The sequence below is a fragment of the Thamnophis sirtalis genome, unplaced genomic scaffold (assembly GCF_051295495.1).
Source record: "Thamnophis sirtalis isolate CommonGarterSnake01/CBP01778 unplaced genomic scaffold, rThaSir2_p1.2 scaffold_3, whole genome shotgun sequence".
Taxonomy (NCBI): Eukaryota; Metazoa; Chordata; class Lepidosauria; order Squamata; family Natricidae; genus Thamnophis; species Thamnophis sirtalis.
This window is the reverse complement of record NW_028261383.1, coordinates 128,382,532-128,398,704: the sequence shown is the minus strand read 5'-3', so window position 1 is coordinate 128,398,704 and position 16,173 is coordinate 128,382,532. Positions and strand designations below refer to the sequence as shown.

The following is a 16,173-nucleotide window of genomic DNA, read 5'->3' as shown; positions in this document are numbered from 1 at the left end:
GGCAACATGGTTCTTTTTATAAAAGAGATATTACAAGTTGGTGCTCGCTCTGGTTCTTCACAACCAGTGGTTCATGCTTGCCACCTGGCAATGAAAGGTATGGGTAGGAAGAGTGTCATTAGATTCAACCACTGGCAAAGATTCTGAGTTCCTCAGTCTCAAGTATTCCCCAGGTTTATCACTATCCTGACCTTCAAAAAATTATGAAAAGGTGTTGGCCATAACCATAGTTTTGTTTTTCTTTGTAGATATTCAAAGAAGGAAATAAGGAAGGAAGAAAAAATACTTTGGTCAAAAGTGGGAAAGGGAGAAGAAACAATACAGGTAGTCCTTGACTTACAACCATTCATTTAGGGACAGTTTGACATTATAATGGCACTGAAAAAAGTGCCTTATGACTGGTTTCACACTTACAACTATAGCAGTATCCAAAAGTCACGTGATTAGAATTCAGATACTTGGCAACTGGCATGTATTTATGATGGCTGCAATGTCCTGTGATCACCATCTGTAATCTTCCCCGTTGTCCTTCAACAAGCAAAGTCAATGAGGGAAGACACATTCGTTTAACAATCACATGATTTGTTTAACAGCGATTAATTTTCAGTGATTCACTTAATAACTGTGGCAAAAATGATGGTAAAATGGGGCACAAGTCACTTAACAACTGTTTTGCTTAGCAATGACAGTGTTGGCCTCAATTGTGGTAAATCAAAGACTTTCTGTAAAGAATATACTGGGAGTAGAAAAGACTGGTTAGGATGGGAAATAAGAGGGAACTAGAAGATGGGAAACTCAAAACTGGATATAAAGGTTCCCCAAAAAGATCTTGCCCAGTCTTTCCTTTAACCCTCAGAACTACGGAAGATTAATCACACTTATATAAAAAGCTATAGGGAAGGCAGTTGAACCTTAGAGGAGAAACATTCTTCCTTGTTCTGAGAATAAACCACTCTTGAAATTGTTAGCAATATTTGATGAGAATTCTGAGAATAGAGTCCCAACATATTGGGAAGGAAATAGGTTGGAAAAGGCCAAATTAAAGCTTTGATGTAAGTTCCTTTTTTCCTAGTAGCCTCTAAAGTTAAACCAGCCCTGCTCAAGCTGGTGTCTTCCAGATGTGCTGACACTCATACTAACTTGGAATTCTGAGAGCTGTACTCCCAATACATCTGGAAGACACCAGCTTGGCATAAGCTGGGCCAAAAGAACCAGAAAAAGGGTAAAGGTCATAGAAACAATTTCTCAGTCAAAGCAAACAGCAACTTGAGGGAAGGAAATTATAACTAAAAAATAACCCTATTCTCTCTCTCTCTCTCTCAGTATATAGTAGTTTATTCTAATTTGCATCCACCTGCTTTAACCTTGGAGAGGGAATGATGGATTATTCATTTAGCTGGACTTTACATTTCTTTTAAGTATGACATTTTATGAAGCAATAAGGCAAATTAGCATTTCAAACATTTGTTAAATTTGTAATTACTTTGAGGCACATTTATGGAAGCCTCATGTGATGCAGGAAAAGGTCCCCCTCCCATACTCATACAGTTCAAAGGACATAAAAATACTTTACAGTGATCCAGGGACACAAAATTGCTGAAGCTACTCTGTTCAAAATATTATGCCCAATTTATTCTGACATTAGCTTACGATGAAGCTATTTTGGGGATCCATTTGGTGCTAATTTTTATGGCTATATATATGTGTGACAGAGACAGAGAGTGAGTGAACGTGTGTGCATTTAATGTAAAGTGAGATTCTAGCAGAAATTTTCAACAAAGTATTTGTTCTCCAGGAAAAGTTTAAAAAACGGTCTTATATTAAATTTGGTTATAACAGAACATATGTAGCTCAGGACTGAACTATGGAATATTTGGTGCTTTCTTAGCTTGGTTGTTTGCTTGCAGACATTTCATTACCTGACTAGGAAACATCATCAGTGCCACTAAGAGTGGGGCTCGCTCCCTGTTTATATACAAGTATCTTGCAATACAGTACAACAGTTTGATGGGAGTGTGGTTTTCTTCTCGGTAGTTCCTTGATTGGGATTCTTTGCTTTTTTGTCTGTTGTTAATTCCTGCTTATCTGAATATTGGCTGCTGAAGGAGATGGCCTTTTTTGTTTCTTTTTTAGGTTTTTGCTGAGCACTATGGCTAAGGTGTCAGAATGCCAAGGTTCCAGGAATTCCGTAGTAGTTTTGAATTTAGCTTGGTCTAGACTCTAGGATGTGCAGAGTTTTCTCATTGAAATTTGAGTCAAGTCTCTATGTTTGATTATGCATACTTTGTGCTGACTGCCTGCTGCTCTGTGTGGTTTCAGATAGTAATTTCCAGCAGTAGCTAGAGATGCTTGGGATTGATTCTGTGCTCCATTCCTTTCCCCAATATTATCTGGAGCAAATAACTGGTTCTAGAAGAATGGTATCTACTATTTGAAATTGAAAAGTTTTAGCAGTAGACAAGTCCCCCAGGATCCAGAAAGTTTCTGTTTCCTTCCAATGTGTAATAGAAAAGCTTGACTTTGTGTAGCAATATTACATCACCTTCATATAATATATTGCTATTGTTGGTGGGAAGGCTTTATAAGATGAAGGTAGTGTTGGCATACTAAGCAAGGATTTTAGGGGTCATGGATGGAAGTTGAGGTGAAAACAGATAAGCAGCTGAGCAAAGCTAGAAATAATTTAATAGTTATTGTTGCTACTACTGTGATGCACTGTTTTATAGTATGACATAATTGTCTGGAAACTTTGTGCTTCTCTAAATTGGCAGCAGATATTCAGGCTCATTCCTTCATACTAGATACTTCCTTAAATTGGAAATATCCTAGATCCTAGGACTTTTGGCATGTCAATCACATGCCTTATCACTGGGTTATAGTTTTCCCCCTAAACCCTTCTCCGTTATGATTTGCAGATTACAACATATATTAACTGCCCTCTCAGAAATATTAGATGCAGCCAGCACCTGTGAATACTGGTGCCAATCTTTTAGATAAGAAGGCCTCTTTCAACATTTTGGCCTCTGAGAATTCTGCAGAATATTGTGATTGCTACCCTCAGCAAACATTAAACCCTTCATGTTCTAAAATACTTCCAGCAATCAAATATGGGTTGCCTTACTTAGATTGAGGAGGAAAGATGTAGATAGACCAGGAATCTCTCTCCTTGCACCAGGAAGGGAGGCGTGCCCTTATCCAAGCCTTCATGCGATCCTTTTTACTCTTAAAGAGAAAGAGAGAGAGAACATCATTGGGAAATCAGTTATTGTACATTGAAAACCAGGATCTGAAAACCAGACAGCAGACCAGTAAAGAGTTCATATCGTTCTTTAATTAGCAACAGCAATAGGATTATGATATATACCACTTCACAGTGCTTTACATCCCACTCTAAGTAATTTACAGAGTCAGCCTATTGCCCCCAACAATCTGGGTCCTCATTTTATCCACCTTGGAAGGATGGAAGGCAGAATCAACTTTGAGCTGGTGAGAATCGAACTCCTGGAGTGAGCAGCGACTTAGCCTGCAATATTGCACTCTAACCACTGCACCACCACAACTCTTATTTTTGTTCTTCTGTCCCTGGTTCTGACTATATTTTGCTGGTCTTCAAGCTGAAGATCATCTCTGACAGGGACATCTTGGTTGTAAACCATGAACTAAAACAAACAAAGCTACCTTTCAATCCTTTACACAGGTAGTCCTCGACTTACAACAGTTCATTTAGTGATGGTTCAAAATTTACAATGGCACTGAAAAAACTGATTCATGATACTTTTTCACACTTACAATCATTGAAGCATCCTCAATACCTTTTGGTCACATAATCAAAATTCAGACGCTTCACAACTGACTCATATTTATGATGGTTGCACTGTCCAGAGATCATGCAATCACCTTTTGTGACCTTTTCACAAGCAAAGTCAACGGGGAAGCCAGATTCACCTAACAACCACGTCACTAACTTAACTGCACTGATTTACTCAACAATTGTGGCAAGAAAGATCATAAAATGGGGGAAAATTCAGTTAACAAATGTCTCACTTAACCACAGAAATTTTGTACCCAATTGTGGTTGTAAGTCGAGGATTACCTGCAGTGTTGTTATGAGAACAGAATGTTGTGGAATGGAAACAAATAATGCGTATCCCTTTCAACTCCATACAGGGAAGGAAGAAAATATATGTAAAATGCACAGGCTCAACTTCTTACAGATCTCAGCTACAGACAAAATGACAGAATTGTGTGGCAATGGCAGGTGGCCAGCTATGACTGTAACAATTTCCCCATCAGATAAAATGAAGCCGCTCCCGTCATTGTCAACCCTGAAGCCATTTTGGAGTGTCTTCAGAACTGCTGCCATAGCAAGGCAGGTTGGAGCTATGGGAATGGGAGAGGGGAATAGAGAAGATAGCTGGGGACTTCTAGCCAAAACAATTTTTTTTCTCCTGGAAATCAAGGACATTTCCACCATGTGCTGAGAAGGTGTGGAATGAAACCAATTGGAGATGGGACTTTGAGGAGCACCTTGGCCTCGGAGTTATGTTTGCATTGGGTCTGTAACTTGGAACCTTGACATATTTGCTTCCTGGAAAGACCTAGAAACGTGATGGCGAACCTACAGCACACATGACATCGGTGGCATGTGGAGCCATTTCTGAGGGCACGCAATGCATTGTCCTGTCAGCTCCATTGTGCATGCACGTGCTGCCCAGCTGATTTTTGGCCTTGATTTTTGGCTGCCTCTGGAGGTTGAAAAATGGCTAAAAATCAAGGCCAAAAAACAATTCCCGAACTTCCAGTTTGCATGTTGGGTGGTTTTTCACCCTCCGGAAGCTTTTCTGAAGCCGAAAAACCACTCAATGCGCAAACTTGAAGTTTGGGAATGGACTTACGGTTTGTGTGTTGGGCTGTTTTTTGCCCTCCCCAGGCACCTAGAAAGCCTCTGGAGCCTGGGGAGGGCAAAAAACGGACCTACTGGGCCCACTGGAAGTAAGAAAATAGGCCGTTTCCAGCCTCCGGAGGGCCTCTGGGAGAGGCCGTTTTTGCCCTCCTCAGGCTCCAAGAAAGCCATACGTGCATGAGTGGGGCAGCGGGGGGGGGGGGGCGGTCATGTGCACATGCGCAGGGGGAAAGCGCAGGGGGGCATTAAATTATGGGGGTGGGCACACGAGCACATGCGCTTTTGGCACCCAGGGCAAAAAAGGATCACCATCACTGTCCTATAATGTGTCAATCCACAGTATTGCAGAGGTAAGGGAGCCTATTCCTCTTTAAGAGGGCATCAATGCTCTAAAAACAGGCTTACCCTGTCAGGAAGCAAACAAACGCAAGCTAAGTTTCCATGCCACACATTTTGGTATGGCTTTGTACCAAGAAAAAAAAGCCAGATTGTCTCCAGGGGTACAGATGGCTGGATGAGGTCAGTGTAGGGTTTCTGCTGCTCCCTGCATTGTCACAGAAAGAATTATATGGTGGATACAATTTCCAACACCAATCCTACAGTGAAAAGGGAACCTGTGTTTGTGTGTGTAGGCAGAAATTAAACAATGTCAAAAAATATCCTGAATTGCAACATACTTCAATTCTCTTTTACCTCAAAAATCTCTTTATATTATGAAGTCCAGCTTTCAGGTATAGGCTCAGGCATGTGACTAATTCAATACCTCTGGCAGAATTTTAGAAGCCAAATGTAGCTGAATCGAAATATGTCATCTGGTTATAACTCCAACGTGGAGTTTTACAAAGGAATATTCTCAGAGATAGACATTGCCCAAAAGCATGAGGGAAAAAAAAAATCAACAAAGCTTGAATTTGCTCATGCTATTATATGGGTCAAATCACTATGATGTAAAAATCACAGTCTGCTGGAAAGCAAATTATGCCAAGTGAGACAAAACAAATCAAAGAAGTTCCCAAGGTGGCAAATGTAAACTTAAAATTATAAAATTCCAAGCATTAAAATATTAGCTACAAGCTAGGAAACGATTGTTCGTTTCAGCTCTGAAAAACCTGACAGCTCTCTTGTTGCTTATTATTCAGAGCTCAGTGAGCATGCATTGTTTGAAACAAATGATTACATTTCAAATTAAATATATTCCTAGTTATTGGGAATTTATGAACAGTTTGCCAATTAAAGTTAGACCTATGGCATGATCATATGTTATCTCTACCAAGCTGCATGGTGGGAAAGCAGGGTGCTCCCTGTTCCAGGCATTAAGATAGCAGTAGTTCGTGTTAGATAATTAGGCAAATTGGAAGAGAAATCCTGTGCAATAAATCTTTGGTCCTTATTGTTGCTGCACCCACAACTGCAATTTCTAACAAATGAATAGCAACTGCTCAATTATACAGATTGTGTATTAAAAAAAGGAAGCCTTGGGCTCTTCATGGAATTTCACACGAAATCTGGTCATTCTAAGCATGATGATTCCAATTATTTAATGCATGGTGATTTGGGTTCAGTCCTTTCTCCATAGTCCAGTTGGGCACTTGCACTACTGGGAGGCAACAAAATATAAACCCATCATGCACAGACAGACCTTTCCCTTCCGAGAGAGGATCCTATTGCAAACAGATGACTAGAACAACAATAGCATAAAGTGTCATGGTTGATAACAGCCAAAGTCAATGACTTGTATGACCAAGACATGTGCATAAGATTTCCCTGGCAGGTGGATGCAATAAGATATATAAACACGGAAGGTAAACAATCCCAGTATTAAAGTTCATGTATTTTACTCTAGGGTCATCAATGCTAGAGGGACTTCATTAAAAAAAAATCTCTCTTATAGTTGGACAAATCCCAGTGCAAAAATGTATACTGTTCTCCAATTATTTTAAAAGAAGGACACTGCTTTAAATGTCAGGTTAAAGGATATATTCTCTATCAATACTTGAACCATCTCCAGACAATATCAGAAGGCTCTGGGGCAACTGTTAGGTTTGGATATATATAGGCTAAATTAATAGAAATCATTTGTTGATTGGTTCCATCTAATGCAATTGGTGTAGATGTTCTGATGTTGACCCTTAACAATTGGTTGTTCTCCACCCAGTGCCTTTCAGTGATGGCAAATTTAAACAAAATTCAGAAGTGTAATGGCCGCAAGGCGTCTGATTGGAGAAGGCAGCTAGACTATAATAAATCAATGTTATCTACATCCCAGTGATAGTTGGTTATAACAATACTGTTACTTATGTGGTACTTCACCACATCAATCAATTCCTGTTCCTTTCTTTTTCCTTACAAAGTCTTTACTATTTAGAGACTTCTATAACAGGAACAGGAAAAGTGGATGCGGTGGCTCAGTGGCTAAGATGTTGATCTTGTCGATCAGAAAGGTCGGCACTACGGCGACCCTAGCACCATGCAATGGAGTGAGCTCCTTTTACTTGTCCCAGTTTCGGCCAACCTAGCAGTTCGAAAGCATGTAAAAATGCAAGTAGAAAAATAGGAACCACTTTGGTGAGAAGGTAACAGCGTTCTGTGCGCCTTCGGCATTTAGTCATGGCAGCCACATGACCACGGAGACGTCTTCGGACAGCGCTGGCTCTTCAGCTTTGAAATGGAGATGAGTACTGCCCCCTAGAGTCAGGAATGACTAGCACATATGTGCGAGGGGAACCTTTATCTTTATAACAGGAATTTGCAAATACCCTTCAAAGCCATCAGGTGGGAATAGACCATGCTGTTCTCAAATACCAGGACCAGAAGCAAAACACCCTCCTCCCCCATCCCCAATGAATCTCAGCATTTCTTAAAAATAAGGAAAACTGTCTTTCTTTTGGATACTTGGCAATAAATCCAAGATCTATGAGTTTTATAGAACTGAACAAGTATGAGCTCAGTTTAATATCTTATTAGCCCCGGGTACTAGACAGAGCAATAAGTCAGTTTGTTCTAGTGGTTAAAATGCTGCCCTAGAAACCAGGAAATAGTGAGTTCTAGCTATAGACATGAAAACTAGCTTGCTGGCTTGGGCCAGTCACTCTTTATCAGCCCTACTCACCTCAGAACATTGCTGTTGTGCAGAAAATGGGCAGAAGTAGAAGTATTGAATAGGTTTACTGCCTTGAGTTGTTTATAAAAATAATAAAGGCAGGATATAAACAAACAAACAAACAAAAATGAGCATTATGATGAAAATGCTTGGGGATGAACTGTTTTCTGGTATAAGAACACTTTTTACTCTTACCTACTGACTTACTGACCACACGAAGCCTTTATAAGCAGAAGAACACCGACACAGACATCCCCTAGATTCTGTTGAAGATGTTATCTAGCCTGATAATGAAACATTCGGAAACCAACCCACAAATTTGGAGAACAAACAAACTACCCTCACCCACCCACCTGAGCTACAGATATTCGCCACTATTGCAAAAATACAGTACATCCTTGCCCTTTGATTCATTGCTCCATAACAAAAAATATGCCGTATTTTGTTCAGTTATTAAACCCATGGTTGCCATAGAGTGCTGTTCAACTTTTACCCTGCTCAAAGGTTTGCATCTACTATGGAGCACCTGATTCCACAATGCTCATCAAACCAACTTAATTAGGAAGGATTATTTAAAGCTGTTGGGGGCACATGAAGTCTAAGCCAGAAAGCTTCCCCGGGGACATCAACAAATAACTGAAATTCGGTATTGATTATTTTGCAGTTGGGTTTTCAGTTTCAAAAAGACCTTTTATTCCAAGCATTTGTGTGTGTGCGTGTGTGCATCTGTGTGTTTGTGTATGTGTGCATGCGCACGTGTGTGTGTTCCAATTTTCATGTCAATGATACTTTGGGTTTATTTAACCCCCCTCCCCTCCCCCTTTAGCAAGCCATTAAAAGGCTAAATGATATTAACAAAGGCAAAGGGAGAAGAATCCCATTTTCTATCTATCAATCTTCATTTGTTTTGTCTATAAGAGATAATGGAAACATATTTCGTCAAATGTTTACCTATGTTTGGATTCTTCTGAGCAACATATTGTACATGCGCAGATTCAGTATTTTGCATGGTTTTTTTAAAAAAGGTCTTCCGACTCAGTTCTCCCAACCTGGAGTTATTTGGATGTATTGGACTACATGTTCCATCACTTGCTGTTTATCATATTCAGTGTTGGTTGAGGATTATAGGCACTGGCATCCAGTATATTTGAGAAACATCAAGTGGAACAAGAGTGCCGCAATGTAATTTGAGTTTCTCTCCTTGGGAAGACTAGAAGTGCTAGCTTGCTTACAATCAGCTTGATTGCTTCTAGAGTTCACATTATGTTCAAAGTGATGGCTCAATTACTTTATTCAAACCACATCTACTTCAGAAGACACACCTGGTCAGCATGAATAAAGATGTAGGAGAAGAAAATACAGCAATAAATGCATTTTGGATAGTAAACATTGCAAAGATAAACTGAAATTTAGGAATGCAAGCCATGCCAAGATTAAACATGTCTACCCCCAAAAGCAACATTTGGCTAATGGTGCACCTGCTTCATTTTTTAAAATGTCAACTTCTCATCCAAGAAGCTTCTTCAGCTCTGACTTCCCCACCATCCAGTCAGAGCTGAAGAAGCATCCTGGATGAGAAGCGAAACATCTTCAGAGAAAAAAACAGAACGTTCGATTGCCTCTTGAAAAAGCACCTTTGGGATGTAACTGCATAATGTCATAATTTTGATCTAGGTGCTGAGTGCCTAGCTTGCAAATGCATGTCTGTGGGAATGCTGCAATACTGGAACTTGGGGGACCAATTCAAAGTACAAACAGTTGCCTAATGTAAGGAGGTAGCCTGAGGGCCACCTGTTATTGACAGGGATTTTTTTAAAAAGCCTTCAGAGTTTCCATTCCATTCCATTCCATTCTAGAAATGTACTAAATAAAGCAGAAGTGCTTCTGATCAGACGACAGGCAGGCATAAAAATTTGGGAGTGAAGCTGTTCCAGAAATTGGCAATCCTAAAAGATCAGGTTCACACTTTGAGAGTGTCCTTGACATTTTACTGATGTTGATTTTCTGGGAGAGCGAAACAGAAAGGGGTGTAGTTGAACAGCCGTACTTAGTGTACTAGCTTAATTTTAACTGAGTTGATCTGATTTTTCTTTAAATCCTAGTTTGATCATATCTATATGATTATCATGAACTTAAAAGGGCTCACTCTGAACAGCAGATGGTTAGATGTACAAAATATTGTACTTGAGTGTGTTATTTGGAGATCATATTATATCAATATTGAAAGATCTGAACTGTTTTCTGGGCTCTGCTCAAGATAATGATTTTAATCTTAATAGTTTTTTTCTTTCAAACTATTTTATTTTATTCTATCAGATTAATTAGCAGAAGAAAAATTACTGTATTTTTTGGAGTATGACTTTTCCCCCCCAAAAGGGAGAAAATCTGGGTGTGTCTTATACACGAATGCAGCATTTTTGGCCTCATGAAAACCCGCCCATGCACATCCCATTTTTCACAAAAATAGACGTGCAGAGGGTCTGGGAGGCCTGCAAAGTGTTCCCAGGGGCGAGGAGGGCAAAAAACAAATGGAGAATGGGCTGTTTTTGCCTGGTTTTGCCCCCCAGCCCCCAGGAGCACTCTACAAGCCTCCCAAAGCCTATGCATCCCCTGTTTTGCAAAAAATGGGCCCTTCTTGCTCATTTTTTAAAATCTTAATAGTTTTAATGGTTTATAGTAGTATAAATTAAGGGACTGTCTTATAATGCTATATGTTGCTATTAAATTGTAAGTAAGGGCCATTCATTTTCCCTATATTGCACTCACACTGTGGTATATTTAAAATTCCAATTGCTCTCCACCTCGCACTCATTGTTTCCAAAAGAGGTATCAATATATTTTTTTAAAAAAATCTGGCCTTTTAAGTTTAGTGTTTTGTTGTTCCATTTTTTTCAACCATTTTATTACTAATTTCTTGTTCTTCCATTTTTTTTCACTCGAATGTGCAACATTATGATGATTTTTGAGCAAGAATATTCAATCAATCAATCCATCAGTCCCACCAACCAACCACCTTTCCTGGTTGGGGAGATACAGTATAGGTGCAACATGGTGAAACAGTCTGGCTCCAGGTTGGCAAAGAAGTGAGACAAGGCCATAAACTCTCCACTTATTTATTCAACCTATTATGCCAAATGTGTATTAAGGGAAACTGGACTGAAAGAAATTAGTGTAGTTATAAAATATTTAGAAGAAAAATCTATAGCCCTCTCTATGCTAATGATACCACACTGATAGCTGAAAATGCAAATAATCTATAAGCCCTAATAATAAAATTCAAGGAGTACAGTGAAAAATGGGGCTAAATTTAAAAACAAACAAATGACAACAAGTAGAGTCTCCACCCATAGAATAGATAGTCAAGATACTGAAGTGGTGAATAGATTCAGCCTTTTAGAATGAACTACCAGTAATTAGTCAATAATTTTTTTAGCAATTGGCAATTTAATAAATTTATATGCCGCCCAATCCCGTAGGACTCTGGGTGGCTTACAGAAACAAAAAAAAAGTAAAAGTTAAAATAAAGAAGAGATACAATTTAAAAAAAAACACACCAAACATTCCGTTTAAGTGGGGCTGTACCTTGATCAACAGCCCCAGGCCTGCCAGAACAGCCAGGTTTTCGTGGCTTTTTGGAAGGCCGAGAGAGTGGGAAGGGTCCGGATCTCTACGGGTAGATCATTCCACAGGGCCGGAGCAGCTACAGAGAAGGCTCTCCCCCGGGGAGCCGCCAGCGGGCATTGTCCGGTCGACGGCACCCGGAGAAGGTCCAACCTGTGAGATCTTATTGGTCTTTGGGAGGTATGTGGCAAATGTGTTATAGGCTAGCACTTGGTGGAGCAAATATCAGCCTTGTAGCTTGCACAACACTGATATTTGTGGGTGTACTATAAACACATTGTAGCATTTGAATATCTCTTCCAAGTCCTTTAGAGTTGCTCCACCAAGTGATGCCTCTTTGGTGATATTTTTAAAATATCTTCATTTTAAAAATTGACAAGACTGAAAAATCAGCTACTGAATATTTCAGGGCCATACTAGATTTGACACAATTGCAGTTGTTAACTTTGCAATATAAACAGGAAATGACAGGAAGCCTGAACAGTCTTTGGAGGGTGCTTTTTATTGTACTTCAGTTACCAATGGAGTCCTTCCTAGAAAGTCCACTTGGTCTATATTTACTTAACAAAAACATTAGTATATACTGCTTTTGCTATTTATTATGAAAGTGCATAATTAATGGTGTGTCTACTTTGGTCCTCAGTCTCAAGAACATCTTTTTTTCTAGAGTCTCAACATCTTTTTTTTATAGTGTGGTGACCACAAATGCAGTATTCAAGGTGTGGTCTTACTAGGGCTTTATAGAGTGGTATTAGTACCTCACTTGATCTTGATTGTATCCCTCTGTTAATGCAACTTGGGATTGCATTGGCTGCACAGTCTTCCAGCCCATTCATTTTCTCTAATTAAAGCTGGTCTTCCTTCTCATTTCACTGTTGTTTTTAAATGTGATGTTGCAGAATTGGAGTTTGACAGATTGGATTCAATTTCATCAAGCCTTAATTGTTTTTGAGGCTAATTAATTTAGTATCATTATCTAGCAGAATGCTGTCATGCAGTCCTTGCTCGCCATTCCAGTTTCTATAGAACGGTTATTTCAATAGTTACATTCCACATCTTCCGAGTGCCCAAGGACCATGCTCCTTCCTAATGGGTGTTATGTACAATCTCTCTAGTTGTCCTTGGTCACATTTAAGCTTTAGGTTTCTGTCTTGCTATTTGCTTCCTTATAACCATCTCTGATGGTTTTTCTGTTGTCTTGAGCAACATTGGGATTTAATGGGTCCCACTACCAATGGCAGAGTTTTGCTGTCACGTAGAGCTAATGTAGCCTTATCAGTTTCAAATTGCCAGTGACTTTTTCTCTTGTTTTTAATACCCTGCCTACTGATGTTAACTAGCATTTCTTAAATGGCTTCTTACTGGCTCAGGAAAAAAAACCAAACCCATCATTAATGAGACTACTGCCTTTTTATATTGACGTTAATACAAAGATTCCTGTGGCCCCATGAGACAAAGAGGCAATTTTTGCCCTTACTTAGGAATCCTAATAACAGTTAATGGTAGAAGAAATCACCGCTTGAAATTAAGGAGATTATATAGCCCTTTGAAGGGGGGAAAAAGGCTAATATCACCTCTACCTCTTTCTGTGTGTGCGTGAAGAATATCTTGCTGAAGGCAATCAACTTAATGCTGGTGCCTCTCACATCATTTAGCAAACAAACCACAGATTCTTGGGCTAATGGCGCTTGAGTTTGCTCTCCTCCTTCTTGTTTTGACGCGAAAAAGAAGTTTGGAGGAAAAGGCTGAGCATTCTCTCTAATCCCCAAACAGAAAAGATTTCTGTTGCACAGCTGTACTGCTAAGTAGAGTGTTACAGCTAGCTCAGCTCCAATCTGTAGCCCTAAACTGCCCTTAACCTTTAGTTGTTTTTCTCCTGTGATGAAATAAGATTTAACAACTAATATAGGTTGCTTTTTCTGGAGTAGGATCATTTTATCCTTTGCTCAGGCCAAACTGTAACCAGGTTGGTAAACTGTAACCAGCTCTAATTATAAAAATTATATCCTGACCAAGGTTACCTTCTCTTTCAATCTCATGGCTGGAATGGTTGTGTCCAGCAATGCATTGGTCAATATGCTTTTCTCCTTACTTTCCTTACTTTCCAATGAAAGCAGAAAAGGGAAACGGAAACGGAAAAAGATATGTACATATCTGTATGTAAGAATCTCAGATAACCAGGTGATCACCCTCTTTCTTGCAAGCCATAGCGCATATTTGTTTACTTGCTCAGTTGCCAAATATATCTCAGAAGAATCCTCACAAACATTTATAAGATGGTGCATACTAAAATATCCTCACTCCAAATCAGCAGTGCTTGGAACTGAATATATCACAGATCCTCTTGAGCACAGGTCTCCTTCCATGACAATCATGCTCCTTAGCATAAGAATTGCTGAAGGTGGCATGAAATCTACCCAGATGATTGATATGATACAGAAGATTTATAACTTTCCTCTTTATCCATAACATTTGGATACTGGCTTTGGGGAACTAGCTATCATAACATCATGTCTATGATAGGTAGTTCCCCAAAGTCAGCATCCAAATGTTATTCCATCTCATCTTCTTCTCCCCTACAACAGTTTTTCCCCAAGTTGGCATCTTGCATGTGAGTTGAATTAACAGTCCACAATATTTTAGCCATGCTGGCTGGAGATTGTGGTGATTGAAATCCAGAATATCTAGCATATGGGAAAACTGAGGGGGAGAGACTGGAAACAGAGCCATTACCAGCATCTCATTCATTTAGGTCCAAATTGGATTTTTGTGTTTGTGTGATTATATAGTAGACTATCTCAAAGACAAAGTTCTGGAGTTCATGGGAGATATTGATTCAAGAAGATGACATATGAAGATTATGTGATAACAAGTGGAGAGCTAGAGTAAAGAAAAAAGTATAGGAAGTTGGAATCAAATAGAACAGGGTGTCAAACTCGATTTCATTGAGGGCAGCATCAGGGTTGTGTTTGACCTCCGAAGGGCTGGGAGGGTATGGCCAGGGTGTGTGGCCAGCTCGATGTCACTGGTGCCAGGGGTACCTGTGGTGGCCTGAGTTCTCTGCCAGCAAAAATGGACTCCGTTTTTGCTGATGGAGGCACCGTGGGCTGGTTCTTTGCTGTTTCCAGGGCAGCCCCACAGGCCAGATCTAAGCACCCCGAGGGCCAGATCCAGTCTGCAAGCCTTGAGTTTGATGCCCCTGATATAGAACTTCTAGATATTTCTGGCCAAATGGCTGCTTAAGTTTAAGTATTTGTGTTAGCTCTGCCAATATGATATATTATTATATACTGTGATGTACTGTGATATGTGATATGATGACATGACACAATCTCTTATGGGCATATTAAAGTTATGACCCATGTGATTTCTCTAGCCTACAGGCTTCAGTTATTTATTCATGAATAAATATGTCAGTGCCCAATAGATAAGAATATATTGGCATGATATGTTATGCTTCTGCAAATTAACAAGGATCGAGGAAAACATTTCACTTTCTTCTATCACAAGCAATCATAACACAAGCAAAAAGGTGCCAAGTAAGCTGGCTCTCACTTACTAAATTGCCTTCATCATCCATGTCATCACATTCCGGGAGTGGATCATCCAAATGAAGCTGCTGAATCAAGACTCTTGAGGTGGCTTTGCCATTGTAGTCTGCTGCAGAGCTGTGGCTACTATGGATGCTGCTGGTCCGGTAAAGAGAAGGCACCTGCAGGGTATCTTGGAAGTCAAAGGAGCCTTTGGTTTCTAGTGACTCCATGCGGTGAGGTATAGAGCCGTTGATGCTCCCAGTCTTGCTGGACTGCTCTTCATCCGAGCTGTCCCCTTCTTCTGAACTCTGCTTCCCATCCCCTGACAAAAGCGATTTATGTTCACTGCTGTGGTTTGTACGGCGTTTCAAGCTAGGTGCCCGCCCAATGCTGTTCCAGCTCGACCTGCGGCTGTTCCAGCTACTTCCTGCACTCCATGGGCTATGTGGAGAACTCCGGGCACTGACCTGAAGTGATGCAAGTGAGAATACAAGGGATATCAACAGAATGCTAGAAGCAACAACTCAATTAACAATGACAAAAAGAGATCAATGTTGGAATAAATTAATTTTAAAATATGCTGGCAAACTGGGAGCAAAATGGCAAGAAGTAAAGGATACAAGGGAGAAGATGAGCGACATACCGGGGATTTGAGATCAAATGTATTAGGATCCATGGAGATGCCACTAGCTCTTCGGGAACCATAGTCCTGAGCCACTTCTCCATGGATGGCACTTTTTGGCATGGACATGGGTGTAGCAGCTGTGTGAATGATAAGTGGGGGAGTCAAGCTCTTCTTTAGCTCTGGGCGGTCACAAAGAGCCATCACTGAAAAAATAAGAAACGAAACATTCGTATCATGCCCTGTATAGTCAGAGACATATGAGTTCATAAGATCAAGACAACTTTCACATGTGTCTTGATCATTCCTCTTTCTTATGTCTCTCACTCTTCTAATACAAGACTCTCAAATCTTCATTTTCCAGGTATTCTGGTCCTTTTACCATGAATGAATG

General features: G+C 40.0%; 1 protein-coding gene across 7 annotated transcripts in view; it reads right to left on the bottom strand.

Moving 5' to 3' along the window:
* The window catches only part of CACNA1G (calcium voltage-gated channel subunit alpha1 G), a 248,541-nt gene that overhangs the window by 103,785 nt on the left and 128,583 nt on the right, over positions 1-16,173 (bottom strand). For all 7 annotated transcript variants that reach the window (XM_087710029.1, XM_087710023.1, XM_087710026.1 and 4 more), the window contains 3 exons: positions 15,801-15,985; positions 15,184-15,624; positions 3,122-3,222 (listed from right to left, as the gene is read on the bottom strand). In XM_087710029.1, coding sequence (XP_087566155.1) covers positions 3,122-3,222; positions 15,184-15,624; positions 15,801-15,985 — 727 coding nt within the window. The remainder of the gene's footprint in view (positions 1-3,121; positions 3,223-15,183; positions 15,625-15,800; positions 15,986-16,173) is intronic.